Source organism: Thermobia domestica, chromosome 4 (genome assembly GCF_964235325.1).
Source record: "Thermobia domestica chromosome 4, izTheDome1.hap1.1, whole genome shotgun sequence".
Lineage (NCBI taxonomy): Eukaryota > Metazoa > Arthropoda > Insecta > Zygentoma > Lepismatidae > Thermobia > Thermobia domestica.
The window spans coordinates 40049256-40071634 of record NC_137457.1 but is presented as its reverse complement, the minus strand read 5'-3'; the positions used below and the strand labels follow the sequence as shown (position 1 = coordinate 40071634).

Here is a 22379-nt window from a genome sequence, read left to right as displayed (position 1 = left end):
TGTTGGATTTACTGGCCTAGCGGTAATTCGTCTGCCAAGCATATCACAGACATGCTCAACTGGAACGAGATCCGGAGAGCATCTGGCCACTTCATCCGAGCGATTCGAATTTTAACTAGCTTAGAATTTGGTCCAATTTTTGTCCATTCTTGTTCACCCAAGGAAAACAAATTGTACCATTAAAATAAACGAGGGAGAACCATTTCAAAATTTGGGGCACTTGGATCACCTGTAGTGCGACATCTTCAAATTCGAATTTTAAGTAGCTCAGAATTTTGTCCAATTCTTCTCCATTTTCGGCCACCCTAGAAAAAAAATTACCATTAAAATAAACGAGGGAGGGCCATTTCAAAATTTGGGGCATTTAGATCACCTGTAGTGCCATATCTTCAAATTCGAATTTTAAGTAGCTCAGAATTTTGTCCATTTTCGTCAACCCAAGAAAAAATGCTGTACCATTAAAATAAACGAGGGAGGGCCATTTCAAAATTTGGGGCACTTCGATCACCTGTAGTGCGACATCTTCAAATTCGAATTATAAGTAGCTCAAAATTTTGTTCATTTTTGTTCACCCAAGAAAAAATTTTGTACCATTAAAATAAACGATGGAGGGCCATTTCGAAATTTGGCCGATCCATTTATCTGTATTGCGACATCTTCAAATACGAATTTTAAGTAGCTCAGAATTTTGTCCAATTTTGTCCATTTTTGTCCACCCCAAAAAAGTTGCACCATTAATATAAACGAGGGAGGGCCATTTCAAAATTTGGGGCAATTAGATCACCTGTAGTGCGACATCTTCAAATTCGAATTTTAAGTAGCTTAGAATTTTGTCCAATTTTTGTCCATTTTTGTCCACCCAAGAAAAATTTTGTTCCATTAAAATAAACGATGGAGGGACATTTCAAAATTTGGGGCACTTCGATCACCTGTAGTACGACAACTTAAAATTCGAATTTTAAGTAGCTCAGAATATTGTCCAATTTTTGTCCATTTTTGTCCACCGAAGAAAGAAATTTTTACCATTAAAATAAAGGAGAAAGCCCATTTCAAATTTGGCCTAACCATTTAGCTGTAGTGTGACATCTTCAAATTCGAATTTTAAGTAGGTCAGAATTTTATCCAATTTTTTACCATTTTTGTCCACCCAAGAAAAACTTTTGTACCAATTAATTAAACGAGGGAGGGCCATTTCAAAATTTGGGTCACTTCAATCACCTGTAGTTCGACATATTCAAATTCGAATTTTAAGTAGCTCAGAATTGTGTCTAATTTTTGTTAATTTTTGTCCACCCAAGAAAACAATTTGTACCATTAAAATAAACGACGGAGGGCCATTTCAAAACTTGGGACACTTCGATCACCTGTAGTGCGATATCTTCGAATTCGAATTTTAACTAACTTAGAATTTTGTCCAATTTATGTCTCTAGTGCCGTTTCAAAATTTTTCTACTTACATCACTTGTAGTGATAAAGTTCAAATTCTAATTTTAATTATTCAAAATTTAGTCTAGCTTTGGTTCATTTTTGTAACACCACAAAATAATTTTGTACCATTCAATTTAACAATGGAGGGAAATAACAAATAGTGGCCAGTTCGATATCTTTTTATTCGAATTTTGAATAACTGACAAGCGAGAACTGAGTACATTTCTTTTACCACAAAGAACTATGTACCATTCAAATAAACAACGGAGGGTCATTTCAAGATTTGGCCAATTCGATGTCCTGTAGTGCGACAATTTTTAAATCCTAATTTTAATTAACTCATAATTTTGTCCGATGCGTGTACGTTGTTGTAGAACCAAAAATAATTTTATAATATTTAAAAGAACGAATTAGGGACATTTTAAAATTTAGCCACATGGATTATTTGTAGTGCAACATCTTTAAATTAAAGCTTTTAACAAGCTTACAATTTTGTCTAAATTTTGTACTTTCTTCTATCACCAGTAAAAGATTTTCTACAATTTAGGTAAACATCAAGGGGTCATATCAAAGTTTGGCCTATTCGAACACCTGTAGTGTGACATTTTCATAGTGATGTCAACCTGTTCGGCTCGGCAGGAGCCATCTCGGTTGCGATAAGCCATCGGCTCAGCTCAGGCGACCCATCGGCTCGACTCAGGTTAGCCACGGCTTGGGTCGTTTCGGCTCACGTGAGCCATGGGCTCGGTTTGATTCGGCGGAATTGAGTTATCAGCTCGAACCGGCTCAGTTGCGACGAGCCACCAGCTCAGTTCGACTCGGCTCAGGTGAGCCATCATCTCCCTTCTTCTCGGCTAGGCTCAGCTCATCGGCTCGGACCGGCTCGGTTTTGAGATCTGTTGGCTCGGCTTAATTCTCGGTTCGGCTCTGTAGTGACTTAGCCGTGAGCCGAGCCGCTCGAGCCGTTGACAACACTATCATATTCGAATGTTATGTAGCTCAGAACTTAGTGAATTTTTACTATCAACAAAACTTTTGTAAAATTCAAATAAACATGGAAGAGTCATTTCAAATTTGGCCAATTAGATCATCTGTAATGTTACCATCTTTAAATTCTCAATTCAAAATGCCGAATTACCATTAACTTGGAATGCCACCAATTCGTATTAAAGAATTAAGAACATCAGCGTCCTCTACGAGTTTTGCACCTTCAGAAAATGTAGATATTTTATTTTGTACCCTCTGCGTTAATGAGAAATTCCTAATTAAAAATGCGGAATTACCATTAGCTTGGAACACCACCAGCGTCTTCTACTAGTTTTGCACTCTCCGAAAATGTCGATATTTCATTTTGTACCCTCGCCGTTAAAGACAAATTCCGAATTACCATTAACTTGGAACGCCACTATTTTATACTGAAGAATTAAGAACACCAGCGTCTTCTACGAGTTTTGCACCCTCAGAAAATGTCGCTATTTCATTTTGTACCCACACTGCTAATGATAAATTCCTAATTCCAAATGCCGATTTACTATTAACTTGCAACGCCACTATTTTGTACTGAGGAAATTAAGGACACCAGCGTCTTCTACGAGTTTTCCACCCTCAGAAAATGTCGATATTACATTATGTACCCTCGCTGTTAATGAGAATTCCTAATTCAAATGCCGAATTTCCATTAGATTGGAACGCCACCAATTCGTATTGAAGAACCAAGAATACCAGCGTTTTCTACAAGTTCTACACGCACACAAAAAGTCGATATTTCATTTTGTAACCTCACAGTTAATGAGAAATTCCAAACTCAAAATGTCGAAATAACATTAACCTGGAAAGCCAACAACACATTTCGAAGAAATAACAACATTAGAGTCTTCTGCCGTTTCAGCATTTTCAGAAAATGTGGATAATGAGAAATTTAAAGTTCAAAATGCCGAATAATCATTAATTTGGGTTGCCACCAATTCGTATTGAAGAACTAAGAACACTTCTACGTCTTCTACGAGTTTTATATTCCCTGAAACTGTCGATATTTCATTTTGTACCTTTACAGTTAATGAGAAATTTTCAATTTAAAGTGCATAATTTTCATTACCTTGAAACAGCACTAACTCATTTTGAAGAAATAAGATAAGCGTTTTCTGTGAGTCCTGCTCCATCAGAAAATGATGATATTTCGTTTTGTGTCTTGTCAGTTAACGAAGAATTCAAATTCAACATGTCACAAATCACATTTTGTCTACAGTAAAACAACATATTTTAGTAAAAGGTTAGTTTAGTAATGAATACGTAAATATTATGTTACTGTACTAATATGTAAATATTATGTTACAAGATAATTCAATTAATTACGTTAAAAGATGACTAAGTATACTGATAAAGTACATTATTTTATTATTAGCATAGGTGAAAGTGGATCTGAAAAGGAAGACGACACATGAGGACTCGCTGTTCCGTGTGCCTATCTTTGTCAATTGTATTTTTTTTAGGAAGTAGAGAATGCCATAGATATTGCCATTAACTTTTAACGCCATAGATAGTTTTGGAAGCTGGGTGACGGCAGCCACTTGCGTTCCCCTTCACTTTTACACCCAATTGTTTTCTCGAAGTTATTTCCATGTGCAAAACTCGTAGAATAAGCTGGTGCTCTTAATTCTTCAAAACGAGTTGGTGGCGTTCCAAGTTAATGGTAATTCGGTATTTTAAATTTTGAATTTCTCATTAACTGTGAGAGTACACGATAAATTATCGACATTTTCTAATGGTGCAAAACTTGTAGAAGACGCTGGTGTTTTTAATTCTTCAGTACAAATTAATGGCGTTCCAAAATAATGGTAATTCCGCATTTTGAATACGGAATTTCTCATTAATTATCGGGGTACAAAACGAAATATCGACATTTTCTGAGGGTGAAAAAATAAGAGGACGCTGTTTTCTTAATTCATTAATACGAATTGGTGGCATTCCAAGTTAATTGTAATTCGGCATTTTTAATTCGGAATTTCTCATTAATTGTCAGATACAAAACTACATATCGACATTTTCTGCGGGTGCAAAACTCGTAGAAGACATTGCTGTTCTTTATTCTTCAATACAAATTGGTGGCTTTCCAAGTTAATGGTAATTCGGCATTTTGAATTTTAATTTTCTCATTTACTGGGAGGGTTCAAAATGAAATATAAACATCTTCGGAGGGTGCAAATCTCGTGGAATGCGCTGGTGTTCTTAATTCTTCAGTACGAAATAGTGGCGTTCCAAGTTAATGGTAATTCGGCATTTTGAGTTCGGAATTTCTCATTAACTGTGAGGGTACAAAATGAAATATCGACATTATCTGCAGGTGCAAAACTCGTAGAAGACACTGATTTTGTTAATTCTTCGAAACGAGTTGCTCAAGTGCTCCAGAAATTTGAAATGGCCCTCCCTCGTTTTTACTAATGGTACAAAATTTTTCTTGGGTGGACAAAAATGGACAAAAATTGGACAAAATTCAAAGCTAGTTAAAATTAGAATTCGAAGATGTCGCACTACAGGTGATCGAAGTGCCCCAAATTTTGTAATGGCCGTCCCTCGTTTATTTTAATGGAACAACATTCTTCTTGGGTGGACAAAAATGGACAAAAATTTGACAAAATTCTAAGCTACTTAAAATTCGAATTTGAAGATGTCGCACTACAGGTGATCGAATTGCCCCAAATTTTGAAATATCCCTCCCTCGTTTATTTTAATGGAACAAAATTTTTCTTGGGTGAACAGAAATGGACAAAAATTGGACAAAATTCTAAGCTACTTAAAATTCGAATTTGAAGATGTCGCACTACAGGTGATCGAATTGCCCCAAATTTTGAAATGGCCCTCCCTCGTTTATATTAATGGTGCAACTTTTTTGGGGTGGACAAAAATGGACAAAATTGGACAAAATTCTGAGCTTCTTAAAATTCGAATTTGTAGATATCGCAGTACAGCTAAATGTTTCGGCCAATTTTTGAAATGGCCCTCCCTCGTTTATTTTAATGGAACAAAATTTTTCTTGGGTGGACAAAAATGGACAAAAATTGGACAAAATTCTGAGCTACTTAAAATTCGAATTTGAAGATGTCGCACTACAGCTAAATGGTTCGGCCAAATTTTGAAATGGCCCTCCCTCGTTTATTTTAATGGTACAAATTTTTTTCTTGGTTGGACAAAAATGGACAAAAATTGGACAAAGTTCTGAGTTACTTAAAATTCGAATTTGAAGTTGTCGCACTACAGGTGATCGAATTGCCCCAAATTTTGAAATGGCCCTCCCTCGTTTATTTAATGGTACAATTTTTTTCTTGGGTGGAAAAAATGGACAAAAATTGGACAAAATTCTGAGCTACTTAAAATTCGAATTTGAAGATGTCGCACTACAACTAAGTGGACCCCACAAAATGTCGTATCTCAAAAAAATCGAAAATTGAGATATTTTACTATAGTGTTGTAAATAGAAAAAGAAGCGTTCGTATTTTTTTAGAAATGTACGTTTTTTAAAACAAACATTGCCTTTCGTTTTTTTTTTCTAAATTTCGGTTTTTCTAAATAGTCATTTGTAATGCACCTGACGTCTATTTAAGTATGGAATGTATTTATGTAGGTGTAATTGCCATAAAATGCAACATATATTAAACACTAGATACTGATATGCTACAAATATTTTACAATTTATATGAGTAGCATACCTACTAACAATTCGGGTTTCAGCAGTTTTCATCAATATCAACTTAGAAATAAAAGTAGACATGCGATTTTGTTTTTTCGTGAAAGCAGGTCTTTAGTAAGTACGAAAATAATGTCACGAACAGTATAAAATTCAAATAACTTGTCTAAAGGTAAAAACAAATACTAATTTGCGTACTAGTATTTTTCTAAATATCATATATATATATATATATATATATATATATATATATATATATATATATATATATATATATATATAATTTGTCGACTAGATATATATGATATGCAGAGCCTGCTCTACCATATGTGCAACACGTGCATTTGCATGGAGCGGCTAGTTTGGAAGGTTCGACAAAATATGTCATAAATATATTATTTAAAATAAATATTTCTTGTTGGAAACAGACTTCATGATGATGGTAGTTACACATACTAAGCTGACCTTCTATTTGAATACTACATTCATAAATTTATGTTTAGGTCGCATTAGTTTAAGGTCACATGGATAATGCTAAATCAAATGGTTAAGTAAATCCCAGCACAAATTGCTTGATTGTTGTCAAATGCAAAAACTCAATTCTCGAACACCTCTTCCATTTAGTTAGTTATCACAGTTCTGATATGATAGCTAGTCTTTTCTTTGTCAGAAACAAGTTCCTTATCACTGAAGGTGGAAACAAGTCTTTTTTTTAAAAAAAAAAATAACAGATGTAGAAGCAAAATCAAGAAAGAAAGATAAAAAAGCTACTTGCATTTTAATTGCAAATTGATATGTTCAGACTGAAGCTCGATATTAAATTCTATATAAAAAAGGGGGTTACCAAATTTTTAGGTGTGTTTGCTTTATCTTCACAAACATAATAGATTATTATTTAAAGAAAAAACAGACACAACGAAATTGTATTTGTAGTATTTAACCCTACCTGAGTGCGAGTGTATTTTTCTTCCTCCTGTTCGTTGTTCATGCTGGAATAGCATACTTAAAATCGTGAGTTTTAAAATTTGTTCTTTCTGGAGAAAGGGGAAAGCCGCAAATGATACCATTGCACTGGGAGGCAAATGCTCTGCAGCCTTGATATGTACATACAAGGCATGAATATAGTATGACACAATTTGAAGCAATGCAGGGTGTTTCAAAATGAATATTAGGGCTTTGAAACTTCGTAGTATTTATTAGAATTAACTTACAATTATATATATTATCAATTGAAAGAGCAACTCAAACAGTTTTGTATTCACACATGCACATGCATTGTTTCCTCTGTCTGCCGTTAGAAAGAGTTAATAGTAGCAAAGATGGAGGCTAGAGAACAGAAAGCTTTATGTGTTTTAAAAAAGACTGAATCTGTAGTTACAGTGCAACCGTATGTGTGAAGAATATTAAGGAACCGCTTGCAACTACGTCCCTATCGCTTGCAGTTTCTACAGTTCTAAACCCTACAGACTACGGTTTACACGTAAATTTCGCAAATGAATTATTCCTGCATAACAATGAATATTTTCATGAGTGTGTCGTCTTCAGTGATAAATCGACATTTCACTTTAGAGCTAATGGCTGTCGCATCTGGCTGTCAACTAATCCTCAGGAGATGGTACAGGTGAAACCAGACTCCAGTAAATTGAACATGTTTTGTGCCATATGGCGGAAAATTTATGGACCTTTCTCGTCTATCTAGATGTGTGCCGTGTGACGAATAAAGCTCACATCGAACATTTGTAGCAAAACCTGTTTGAGGCGTTCTTTTATTTGATGTATTGTTTATAATTGTACGTGACATGTAATGAGTACTACCAAGACTAAAACCTCGATATTAATTTTGAAACACCCTACATTTTTCACAACAGTATTGGAACTAAGATGTAAAAAGGGAAGAAAATTTTCCTTATAAAGTTTTTGTTTACAACAACGTTATTATTATTAGTCGAGACTATAACTACTACAACAACATGAGTTAGTAGTAAAAAAAAATGTAATCAAATGTACACTCTTAACACTTTCGGACGCAGGTGAACAAAGTGGCACATACTAGTGTGTCACTTTTATAAATCCGTTCCTGTGTGGACATTAATTAAGATATCGCGACATTATTTTTACCAGATATGGTTGGACCATAGTTTATAATAATTTCTTTTTCTCCTGGGTGAAGAATTTCCTTCTCAAATTCCACCCCAGTCAAAAATTCGAAAAATTTCGACTTTCCTTTACTTCTTTTCCTATGTAGCTTCCTTCGTTGAAGAGAGAGTTCCTTAAGACTTGCCTGATAGATACCTCGTATGGATACATAATTGTTGACATCAATTGGATGGGCCTGCGCGCAGTGTTGCCAATAGGGGAAATTAAAATTTTCCTAAATTTGAGCAAAAATTCGAAATTTTTCTTTATATATCCCTACCTATACATCCGAGTGCAAGTCAACTTACGCCAGTATAACGTTTGTCCTTACTGAACAAGCGCGGGTACAGATAGTTAAAATGGAGTAACTAGGAAGCGCACGAGAAATATGTATTTATGTTCTTACCCTTGATTTTTCTAGTTTTTCCCTACCTTTCTGTTTACCGTAATATATTTTTGGTAATTCGAAGCTTTGTTCCTTAAATATCGCCATGATACTTGTAAGATATATTAGCGGTGTACCAATGTTTAATTTGAGATAGTTTGAGTCTGTCTGGTAGCAGTGATGTCAGCTACAGAAAATTTTAATTCCTGACTTTAGGGGGGAGTTTTGGGAAAATTATCTGTTTTGTCTCTATAATTTCCCACTTCTTGGCTACATCGGAACAAACGTACCATTATCTGAAAGTATCCTCTTTGCCCTTTACAATTCACTATAGAAAGTTTCAATAGGATAATTAGGGGAAGTACAGTTGACGTTTACAATAGACCTTGTTCTTTAATTGGAAAAATAGCTTGTAATTTTTAAAGGTAGAATGAAATATTTTTTATTGACATGTTTACTTTATTAGATATTGTCACAATACTTGTAGGATATATTAGAAGGATACCAAAGCTAATTTTAAGATAGTTTGTGTGTGTGTCTGATAGCAGTGTTGCCAGCTACAGAAAATTTTAATTCCAGATTTTAGGGGCAAATTTTGGAAAAATGCTCTTTTTTGTTTCTATTATTTCCCTCTTGTTGGCTACACTCGAACAAACGTACCAGTATCTAAAAGCTTCCTTCTTAGCCTACACAGCGCACCATAGAAAGTTTCTCTAGAGTAATTAGGGGCTGTACAGTTTAGGTTTGTAATAAACCATGTTCTGTAAATGGAAAGAAAATGGTGGATTTTTGAGGTAGAATGAGATTTTTTTAAAATTTCATACTTACTTTGTTAGATATCACCATGATACTTGCAGGATATATCCTTGTGATACCAAGATTTATTTTCAGATATATTAAGTCTGTCTGATGTCAGTGTTTTGAGCCAAAACAATTAATTCCCAATTTTAGGTGAAAAATTCGGAAAATTTTCTTTTCCCCTGTATTATTTCGCTCTTGCTGGCTACATTGAAACAAAAGTACCACTACCTGAAAGCTTCCTTTTTGGGGATTTAGGATTTAGGAGTTAGATTTCTGGGCTTTCGGCATCTAAGGCCATATAGCCCGTCACGATTTGAGGGATGACGTCCCTCGGCGAGCACACAATCCGGGGAAAGGGAAGGAAGAAAGGATTGGGGAGGGAAGGAGGCGGCCTGGGACCTATAGGTTAGGTACCACCCCGGCATTTGCCTGGTGTGAATGAGGAAAACCCAGGAAAATTTCATTCAGGGTGGCCTGAAGAAGCGTGTTACACTTTTTCGACCGAGTGACCCCACCGGGAATCGAACACTTCCTTTTAGGCCTACAGAACACACCATAAGGAGTTTAAATAGGATAAATAGAGAAGCTGTAGCCTTGGCATATCTGTTGGTTTTTACTTTTGAGGCGTAAAAAGTGTCGAAATTTCATGTGTATGATGACAGAGATTTTTTTCTTTATCTTTTTGAATGGAAGCCAGCAACTTCAGGATTTGACTTTACCTTGTCAGCACACCAAAGAATTTTTTTAGGTGTCTTAAACCCATATGGCAGCAGTGTTGCTAGATAAAAAAAATGAAATTCGGTTAGGGATGTTTTGTAAATTTTCACCCCTACATTTCCCTCAATAATTTCCCACCCGTTGGCAACAATGCAATGTGATATACACAAACAATAGCAACATCAATTTTCTAGGAAACAAGGCCTTAACCATATCAAACGAATAAATGGTTTTTGAGCAATAAGTCACAAACTGAGAATGTTGGAAACGCCAAAAATGACCTGGGTCCGAAAGGAATAATCACACAATTTTGCAAGTATAGGTATAAAGAAACAAACGATTTGAAAGTTACGAAGGCTTCAACTCAACTTCTGTTGATTATTGCAATAATCTGTAACATAAATCAATAAATAATAGTTGCCAGAAAGAAAACCGACATTTGAAAGAAAATGTGAAAAAGAACGATGTTTTTATTGAAACAAAAAACTTCACAGAAAAAAAAACTGTTCTTTTTACAACACTATTTTACTATGTGGTTGCATACACTGAATTCTACAATTTCCCAAAACGACACATCTCTAATGTGCGTTGTTTTGACGGTGGTGATGACGTTACTGTGTTGTATCTTAAAATGAAGCATATAACCATTTTCACAAACAGTCGTATCTTGAGTTACTACAGCTTGTGAGCAACAGATCTTTCGCAACTGGACAGATACGCCTATATTCAAAGCCTTTTTTATATATATACAAAGTGGCCCAAAAGTAGGTACACAGTCCCGTACTGATAAACTCATTGCTTTTTATATCATTTCTTATTTTTATCCATCAGGTAGACTTAATTTCTTTATCATTTCTTCCTAATGTATTTTTCTTATATCATAAGCTCGGAACAGCCAAAGCAAATAAACTTATAAGCTAGAATGTTATACTTGATCAATGCGTGGCTGTATACATATATATTTACACGGCATGGGGCGTCCTTAGGTTGCGCATCGACATGACATGACATTTTTGAGTTTTACGTCCCACGATTATGCCGGTAAGCCTAAAGGAGACGGTGATTATGAGAAATAAATGAAATGATGGAATGAAGAAAGTGGGAGAAAACGGGAGAACCCCGAGGAAACTCACGCACACGGTGCTTGTCCACCACAAAGTTCACTTGGTGGGAGCAGGGTTGGAGCCCGCGAACCCATGAACCAGAAGTGAACGCTCTACCACTGACCCACCGCGGCCCCAGATTGCGGATCGAGGAGAAGGCCTTTAGCAAGAAATTAGCTGCGAAGATACTGAATAAACAGTCGCGGGCTAACAAACTCATCCTGTTATAGAAAAAACGACAGTTTTTCAGAAACAATCACAGAAGCATCAGACAAAAACTGATAACTTGGCACTACATCAGCAAAAGAAAATGGACATGAGATTTTGAACATGGAATATTAGGATTCTTTATAGAGAGGCGCGTTAAAATCCGTAATGAATGACTTAGAAAAATACAGGATGGTCCTAATAGGAGTTCAGTTTGATTGCTATGATGGGGTATACGGTGCAAACACTTAAGAACATCAGAGATATTTCTCTCCGATTCTTTGAATCTAGACATGGGCAAAATGAGGGAGATTCAGTGCACAGTGTATATAAGCACATCTATTAAGCACTGTGGTAGCAATTTTGTACCCTCGTAACTTGAACCGATTGTTAAACTGGCAATTAAAAAGTACCCATATACCGTTCATTGTGTTGACAGAAGCGATGAATGAGACTAGATCTCTGTCCCAATGTCTTTGTATTCTGTCAGATAGACGTGACGAAAATGGAGATCTAATCAATTGGCAGAAATGCGCGAAGTGAAAGCGAACAAAAACTATCCAAACTGCATTCAGTTTAAGACAAGTCATTTTGGGGACACTTACATGACTATTTCCCTGAAAAGAACGCAGATTGAATCCACCAGATAGAAGTTCCTACACTGATCCACAAAACTTAAGCAACTCGAAGAAAGTGGCAGAAAATAAGACGACACGATCATTACGCTAAGTATAATGAACAAATAGACGGTCCAGATGCACAGTACAACAGAAGTGAAGACGAACAATACAGTTGGGATGTACAGAGTGTCCAAAAATTTCAGCACAACGATACCTCAACAGGTGAAGTTGGATTGTGCGAGGGCATAGGCAGTCAATATGGCGCGTGACCACCAAGAACAGCTATACAGGCACGACATCTGGCCTCCGTGCTGCAAATCAGGGTGTTCATAAAGTCTTGCGGCAGATCGCGCCACTCCTAGAGGAAGGCTGTTTGCAGGTCAGGGAGAGTGCGTGCTGGTGGACTGCGCTACGCTATTCGCCGCCCAAGAGCATCCTACACATGCTCGATGGGATTTAAGTCCGGCGAATATGCAGACCATGCAATACGCGCAATATCTTCGCTCTCCAGATACTCGGACACAAGATGTGCACGGTGTGGGCGGGCATTGTCATCCACGAACAAGAAGTCTGGGCCAAATGCTCCGTGGAAATTGCGCACATGTGTATTGATAATTTCATCCCGGTACCGTTGTGCTGTCAAAGTGCCATGTTGCACAATATGGAGGTCCGTTTTCCCATCCAGCATAATTCCACCCCACACCATAATGGAACCATCACCATAGGAGGTTCAGCAATGAAGTTTGGATGATAGCGTGTTCCTGGCTCTCTCCACACTAAAGTCCGACCACAATCTGACGACAGGCTAAATCTCGACTCACCGGAGAACATGACACGCGCCCACTGGTGTTCTCCCCATGCAACATATTCCTGACACTATTTGTAACGCGCAAGTTTGTGCTCCAGTTTCAATGGCACACACAGCACAGGCCTTCTTGCATACAGTCCTCCTGTATTGAGCCGTCGACGAACAGTTTCACGACTCACGCGTTGTCATGTAGCCTGAAACAACTCAGCCAGTTGAGAACATGAAGATTGACGGTTACGTTTGGCAGAAATTGTGAGAAATCGGTCCTCGACGGCCGACGTCTTCTTCGGACGGCTTCCTCCATGACGTCTACTGACTTCACCTACATTTTGGAAGCGACTCTTCAGCCTCGACACAACACTTTTGTTCACGTTGAATTCATGCGCCACTTACACTTGCCATTGGCCCAATTCCTACCGCCCAATTATTCGCCCGCTGTCAAAGTCACTCAAATGTCGTCTACCAGCCATTGCAAGGTGTGTACCCCACACAAGAACCACTAACTAATGCTTGGAGCCTCGGACACTACTGGGCTGTGATGTACGCCTCATGGCATAAGTGTGCGCCACTGTGCTTGCATGGGTGCTGTTTATGCGACAGAGTGGGTGCTCGCCTTGCCTGTGTGTCTCTGTGTATGTGCATGCCACTAACTAGTGTTGAATGAGCCCCACACGTCACGTTCTCCCGGGTTACTTAAGTTTTGTGCAGCAGTGTACTTTACAAACTTTTCAAAAATTATCTCTCCAGAGAAGTACGAGGACTCGTTTTGATTGATTTTCAACGTCCCTTTCAGCAGCGAGGTTATATGAGACATGGACCTACTGATCAATGTGGAATCCGAACCACATGAGCTCCCGCCGGGAATCGAACCCGGGTCTCCCACGCCTACGAGGACTCGTTATCATTGTGTCCGGGCCCAACTCCAATCATTCGAAACCCTGAACATGTTCAATTTTACAGAAACTTACTACATTAGCCATCCTTCTCAAGTGCAATTTCAAAGCATGCAATTTGCAAATTACTTTGCAAGATTTTATATTCTGGCAATGGCAACTGGATAGCATTTTTTAATGTGATGGTTAATATGCTCTTAATATTGTGTTTGTTGTGTGTTCTTAGGAATTTCGTTTTACCCTCAAGATTCTCAGGAAGCATTTGTTAAATTATTTTGGGTAATAAACACTAAGTATTTCAATAAAAGTGTAATATATTCCGATGGTTCATCTGTTAAAGTAGTTCATATTATAAAAAAGATGCGTCGTATCTTTCATACAAAAGAGGATTACCATCGCCACAAACTGTAGTATCTTTTTCCCGCCAAATTTTCCACAAGCTTTTACAGATAAATCCCATAAAACTTTCTACACTGATTTCTTATGATTTAAGTTATAGCTTGGTAAATTTCCTCTCTTTCGGTAAAATAAACTTTTAGTTACGGCTGTTCTAAGTAGTGTGAGAACCTAAAAATCGCTCTCCTGAAAAGTATAGAAAACTGAGATACGACAGTTTGTGACGCTGTCGACGGTATCTAGGAATAAATCCTATAATTTTAAAAATCTTTACACTTAACTTCGTCTTGTGCTTTAACAATGTTTTCCAACAATAGCTCTTCGATAATAGCTACGAGAAATATGTAATGCATAGTACGCCTAGGAAACTCTTTAATCAGTTGCTGTTAAGGTATAGAAATTTATTTTTTGTGCTGTAAACTAAATCAGGTCTTGAGATAGTGTTACCTAGTTTCTCAATAATACTCTGCTTGTAACAACGCTCATAAGCAATATATGAAAACTCAAACTTCCCAGTTCCACACTCAAGTATGTACTGCATTCTACTGCAAAGTAATGCTGACTTGTTAATGAGAAAAACTAAATTATATTTCATCATTTTATTAACAATTATCTCCGTGACAGGATTAACATCGAAAATTGTAATTTACTATTTCATAAAACTTGCTATCTTCTTTTTGCTTATTTAATTTGTTTTAGCAAAATTCTAAAATTGTTTGCTATGTGCATGATTGTTTTACCTAGTCTTTTCGATATGGCATTATTAATAACAGTTTTGGGGGACCCGGGTTTGATTCCCAGCGGGAGGTCATGTGGTTCCGATTCCACTTAATCAGTAGGTCCAGTAACATATAGCTTTGCTTGACATTAAACTCCAACTCAACAACAACAAAATTATATATTGATTGTATTACCCGTGTAATTAGAAACAAAAATATGATTGTCTAAAGTTATCTTAACTGAAGAGAGGGAGAAGAGATAAGTAAAACATTATTCCCTTGACATTGATTTTATTGAGTGATGGCTAATATGCGGCCAAGTCTTCGATAGAATTGAAATAATACACATTTCTCTGGATGTTTACATTGTGTCATTAGGCCTGTTCAACAACATTATGAATAAATTCAATATATTTTGAAACTTCTGTATAGACTCCAGGTTTATTGGGATTAGCACACCCGTAACCCCAGGATACAATACCATATTGAACACCATCTAGAACAAGAGGGCCACCACTATCACCCTGTAAGAAAATTATATAAAATTATATATTCTAAGTATTATTGTATTAAGTAAATTCCATATTAGTGCTTTCTTAGATAATGTTATTAACAATGATTATGATACTAACCAAATATTTAAATTTTAATAATATAATTGAAGCTTTAGAATTGGTATTAAATTATGAATCTCGTTATGGGTGAGTCAATAACTAAAAATTATACAATAACTAATCTAGACCGACAAAGTAATCTCAAGGCTGTTATTCACGTTTATCTATACTTCTGAATCTAATTAATTACAAGGTCTACCAAGTATAAGGAAGCTCAGGCTGAATTCGTATATGCAGTAAATATTTTATTTTATTACATAATCTTTAGTCTTTTCATTCCTTTAGTTAGAGCTGAAATTTGATTCATTAGCGCAATAATATTTATGAAACCATTCAGATTACTTTGTGGAAAGTTTGATATTTTTAAGCGTTGCGTAAACTTATTTGTCAGTTACAATGTTTAAAATCGTACACACCAAAATCATACTGCTCGGTGTATATATGGAACATTATGATCTCTTTCATTCTCTGAAAAACTATATTTGATTTGTAGAACAAAGCAAACGGAAATAATAAGAGTTGTAATCCTAGAATTACACACACACACACACACACACACATATATATATATATATATATATATATATATATATATATATATATATATATATATATATATATATATATATATATATACAGAGTGTATCAAAAATAATAATCCGGTTTTAAACAATAATATCTATTCTGTAATTTAAGAGATGTGAGTGAACAACGTACTGTTGGAAAGAGGAACATCTCTAGTTGTATATTTGTACATGGTTTTCGCTAGGTAGCAGTAGTGTGCTTCAGTGAATGTTCACTACGGTTCTGATTAAAATGGCATCTGGACAACAGAAAGCGTTTTGTGTACTACGTTTTGCGGAGTGCAAGTCAGTGATAACTGTTCAGCGTGACTTTCGTACTAAGTATGGTGTGGATCCTCCTAATGCACGGAGCATCAGACGATGGCATGTATAATTCCGAACAACAGGTTGTTTGTGTAAGGGAAAATCATCGGGACGTCCTCGAGTGCCCGACGCAGACGTGGAGCGCGTCCGTTAATGTTTTACACGCAGTCCGCAGAAATCCGTTCGTCGTGCAGCTCGACAGCTCAACATACCCTCGATGTAGGTCTGGCGTTGTAATTTCATTCTTGGCAAGATTGCAGAGGACGACAGTTTGGTCACCGCTTAGTGTTTAGTGACGAGGCAACATGTCATTTGAATAGAAATGTGAACCGCCATAATGTGCGAATATGGGGAACGGAACACCCACACGAAGTTGTACAACATGAGAGGGACTCGCCAAAAGTTAATGTGTTTTGTGCAGTTTCCCGGAAAAAGGTGTACGGTCCATTTTTCTTTGCCGAGAACACTGTGACGGTGATAGCCTACCTTGATATGCTTGAATACTATCTTCCCACAGTTGGAGAATAATTCGAATGATTTCATCTACGAACAGGATGGGGCACCGCCACATTGGCATGGGAAAGTGCGGGGATTTTTAAATCGAACGATTCCACAACGATGGATCAGTCGCACTGGACCAAATGATGTAGCGTTACATTACTGGCCTCCAAGGTCACTGTTTGTGATTATTTATTTTCTTGTGGTGGTTTATAAAAGACTCCGTTTATGAGCCTCCGTTACCAACCACATTGAATGAACTGCGACATCGCATAACGGCCGCTATGGAAGCTGTAACTGAAGACATGCTAGCTGCAGTTTGGGACGAAATTGAATACCGCATGGACATATGCCGTGCATCTCACGGGGGCACATTCAACACCTACGAACGGGTGTATTAAAAGCTTTTTGAGTTTCACTATCATGCAAAACAAAAACTACTTGTATATGTTTATTAGTTTCAGAAATACAGACTTGCCAAAGTAAATGAATCTTTTTGATACACCCTGTATATATATAAATGCGGAACATAATTAATTTCCCAAAATAATAATTCAACTTCTCTCTTTCACCGGTATCTTATCATAATTAAATTTGCATCATTAAATTTCCATTTAGCAGTAGGAAATAATGGTAAGCATATATATGTCGACTAGGTTTTGACTAGCTGGGGGCTCCGCCCCCAGAACTCAAAGTTTGCTCAGCATGCGGCCATATCTTACCAATCGGCCTTTGCATCAACAGAGAACTTCGTGAACTTTCTCTTCATATTTCCTATATTTGTCCATCCGGGGGCTTTTCCCCACACACTGATTTTGCTCGGCCTACGGCCTCGCACATCTTAAACCCATAATGCCATAGTTTTTTTCCTATTTCAGCTATCTAAAAGCTAAGATTTTGTACCCCAAGAAAACGCCCATTTAAATAGAATGGAAATTTCTTCACCCTTTAGACCCCTAAAAGATTTAAAATATTCACTTTTCACAATTTTCCTGTTGGTTAGTCTTGGAATACTAGAATCTTGCAAAATTTCATGACTGTAATCTTGCCGGAATTGGCTAAACATTTTGGAGTGTCGAAGACATCCCATATAAATAACATGGGAAAGATTTTTCAGTTCCCCATAAAACCACTCTATGTTTGGATATTTCTATTTCTGATGATTCACTCAGGTAAGCTATCTAAGAACCTAAAACATGCGATTATAAGTCCAGGAAAAGCGCCATTTAAATAGCATGGGGAAATTTTTCATCCCCTCTTTACACGCTCTAAAAATTAAAAACATTCACTTTTGGTAATTTTTCTCTGTGCTTGTCCGGAAAACCTACAATAATGTCAAATTTAATCATTGTAGCCCTACAGGAACTGCTCAATAATTTGGGAAGAGGGGGGGGGGTAAAATATCCCTTATAAATAATATGGCAAAGATTTTTCAGTTCCCTATAAAACCACTCTAAATTTTTATTCTTTTATATCTTACTGATTTACTTAGATAGTGCTAACGAAAACGTACAAGCATGCCGAATTTCAACTTTTTATTCCAATTGAATTGAATTGCATTGAATTGTATTTTTTTTTTTATTTCAGCGGGCGAGGTTCAGCCGGAGGCTGTTCTGCCTCCTAACCTCTGTCAACATTACAAAGATAAGAAAGAAAAAATAAAGACACAAATAAGATACAAGATACAAATAACAATACAACATGATACATTCGATAATACTAAGGATAAACAAAACACTCTGTAAAAGTAAATGAAAAAAACTATACTCATACTGCTAGTCCAATTTCATACCAATTTCAGTCCGGTTTCAAACTGTAGTAAACCTTTCATGCTTTGTCTCTGATGGTTTAAATGAATTATATGGTTTGTCAGTGATTGACTTTGGAAGGGAGTTCCAGATTCTTACTGCCGAAATTGAAAATGCCTTATCAGTTATTTTTAAAGAATGCCGAGGCATATTTAGTTTATTACTTCCTCGGGCATAGTAACTGTGTATTTCTGATCTACATGTTAATTTATGGTGCAAGTAAGGTGGTGCTTTATGTGAATTTATTTTGTATAGTAAACAACAGTATCGGAGATATCGTCTTCGGGACATGGTTCGGATATTGTTCTCATTAAGTGCTGGCAAAATATACTGATACTTTCTGTTACTGAGAGAGAAGCGTATAGAGTAATTCTGTATTTCTTGAATAGCCCTAGTATTTTGAGTGGAGAGAGAGCTACCATATATTGAATCGCAATAATCGAACATAGGCAAAATGAGAGTGTTAACAAGTCTTGTTTCTTGGGACAAAAAGCCTTTTAATTTATAAAACTGTCGTAAGATGCGCTTAGCTTTAATGCCCTGTTCAGAAATGTGTTTATTCCAGCTAAGCCCTTGGTCTATTATTAAGCCTAGATCTTTTACAAAGGGAGAAAATGGAATATTGGAATACACTACAGTTACTTTTAGGTCATCAGGGTTGACTTTGATCAACTGCTGTAATGTTCCGAATACAGTGGAATCACATTTTAATGCATTAAGTAAAAGACCGTTCTTAAGGCACCAGTTGCTAACAGCTAAAAGATCCGTATTAAGTAACTCTATTGGGTCCATAAAATTTTCAGGCGTACTACTGATGAAGATCAGTGTATCATACTCATAGACGTGAACTGATGAATGTTTTATGACTGTAGAAAGATCAACTGAGGAGAGTGAAAATAATAGGGGACCTAATATTGAATCTTGCGGAACTCCTGCCTTTATCAGGGATTGAGTAACTACCTGAGTTTTTCTCCACTTAGTATTAGTTGTTGCTGTCTACAAGAGGGATACCTGTGGAGCCACTTAAAAACTGATTTCTAGAAGTTGTAATATTTCATTTTGGCCAGTAGCAGTTCACGATTTACCAAATCGAATACCTTCGAAAATTCCAACAAGACCAAAACTGTTACCATTGAATTTTCTATTGAATTCAAAATTGAATCTATAATTTCTAAAAGGGCTGTGGTTGTGCTATGTTCTTTACTGAAGTCGGATTGAGTAACAGGCAATATTTCATTTTTATTGACATAAGTTGTTAGTTGCTGAAATGCTACCTTTTCTAGTACTTTGGAGATAATTGGAAGTATACTGACGGAGATAATTGGGAGTATACGGATGGACGAAGTTCATCAAGCAACTGTACAACTGTCTTCTTGGGCAGTGGAACCACCTTCTCTCGCTTCCATAGTTCTGAACAACAACCTTGAGTTAATGAGTAATTTACTATGTGTGTAAGTGGAGTTAAAATAAACGGAACAGACAGTCGAAGCATTTTTCCTGTTATTCCAACAAACGCACATGTGTTGGACTTAATACTGTGTATTGCAGTTTTAACTTCTGTTTCGTTTACAGTATGAAACTTAAATGTTTCAATGTTGCTCTTTAGTTTACGCGGTGAAAGCCATTGCGTTTGTCCATAAGTACGTTAGTGCTTGTCTCAGACATTTTAAAGTCACTTGCGAAATGTGAATTTATAGCTTTAATGTCATTTACATCGTCCGGAAGAATCAAGCATGAATCTCTTTTACCTAAACCAAGATCACGCAAAGCTTTCCATATGTTACATGCATTATTCTCATACGATCAGAAAAATACGCAGTCTGTTCTTGTCGAACAACAGAAATTGTGAAGTTACGCAAGCGTCTGTAATCCTCCAAATGCAACTGATCCTTCATTCTTTTATATTTTCTGTAAGCACGTTCACGCTACTTCATTAAAAGTTTTGTGTTACTTGAGATAAAGGGCAGAGTGTTCTTAGATAACCTTTTGTTTTTGAGCGATGCATGGTTATCAAAAATATCGACCATAGACTTTTGTAAAAATTCAACTTTATCATCTATGGTTTCCATTTGAATAATGTTATCCCAGTTATAATTTTGTGCATCATGATAAAACGATTCGGAATTAAATTAAGCGTAAGTACGACACTGAATTACTCTACTTGGAGTTTTGGATATTGTATGAAGCTAGAGTGAAGTGAATTATGCTGGGTCTGATGTTCCAATGGGTGGACTAACCCCAAACAAGTGTATCTGTTCCGTGTTGTCAGTAATAATTAAATCTAGCAAAGATTCGGTAATTTCAGTGACTCTCGTGCGTTCATTTATTAACTGTGTAAACCTAATATGTTAATAATAGATTTCAAGTAAATAGTTTCTTGTCTATCTGGACAGAGTTGATCGCAATTGAAATCACCAACAACGAATATTTGGTCGACTTGTGGATATAGTTCCAATATGGCAGACAATTTCCTATACGGTACGGTACGGTAGGGAGATCTATATACAGCAGTAATACCTATTGACAAGTGGTTCACATTAAGAACAAGATTTAAATTTTTAATATCTTCATAAACATCGTTAGAATGAAAGTCAACAACTTTCACTTTAATATGTTGTAAGTAGTAAATGAGCATGCCTCGACCCCTCCCTTTTTCACTGCGAATGACTGAATATCCAGGTATCTCAATTTGCATTGTACTTATAGAATCATCCAACCATGTTTCCGATATAATCAAAATGGAACATTTCGTGGAAACAGCGAATAGCCGTACTTCGCCAATTTTAGGAAAAAGAGAACGGACATTTGCATGCATAATCTTAAAATTTGACGAAGCAGCAGATTGAGTAAGGATCTGCAACTCCACTCTACATTGTTTATGTTTGTATTAACCATATTCAAATACAAAGGTTATAACTAAAATGTATGTAAAAAACACATTAAAGCAGTAATTGAGCCCTGACGAAACTGAAAGGCTGCACTGACACACATGATATGATGACTGCCTCTTCTACCAATAAACATAAAATAAAATGCAATAGAACATAGATGACTGAATTTAGAGTAAAGAAGAAATAACAGTTCATTCCAATTCTAAGTACCTAACACATGATCTTATAGGTCCAAAAGAATCCTCATTTAAATAACATGGGGAAATTCTTCATCCCGTCTTTAGACCCCTAAAATTTAGATATATTCACTTTTGGCAATTTTTCTGTCGGTTAGTTCCGGAAAGCTACTATCATGCCAAATTTAATCATTGTAGCCCTACAGGAAGCGCTGAATAATTTATGTTTACCCATGTAGTAAAATTATTATAGGTTAGTTATTAAATAGCAATCGCACCTACATCTCTGCAAATGCATTTATATGTTGTTATGTTATTTGTATAACAGGCTGTGTCCAAAGACCAGACTACAATTCTAGACGTTTGACTTCAGCCCCTGTCCTGCAAAAGAGCTGTACTTCGTACAGGAACGGGTGAGTTATATCTCTTGAAACGGAAAAAGACACTATTATTACTGTGTCTAAGAACAGTTGTTCAAGAATATGTTCTTAGGTCACCGAAATTCTATGAAAAAAAAATGTCGAATTTGAAAATCTCGAAGATGCAACTCTTTAGCGTGATCTTAAGTAGATCTACAAATTATAAACCAGACTTTGTAAACTGTTGTAAGC

The 22379-nt window shown here is 36.4% G+C and overlaps 1 protein-coding gene across 1 annotated transcript in view; it reads right to left on the bottom strand.

The window, feature by feature from the left end:
• Nucleotides 1-15175: 15175 nt before the first annotated feature.
• Nucleotides 15176-22379, bottom strand: part of LOC145683299 (trypsin-3-like) — a 182927-nt gene continuing 175723 nt past the window's right edge. Inside the window, exon 7 of the mRNA XM_081754660.1 lies at nt 15176-15418. Coding sequence (XP_081610786.1) covers nt 15269-15418 — 150 coding nt within the window. The 3' untranslated portion in view covers nt 15176-15268. The remainder of the gene's footprint in view (nt 15419-22379) is intronic.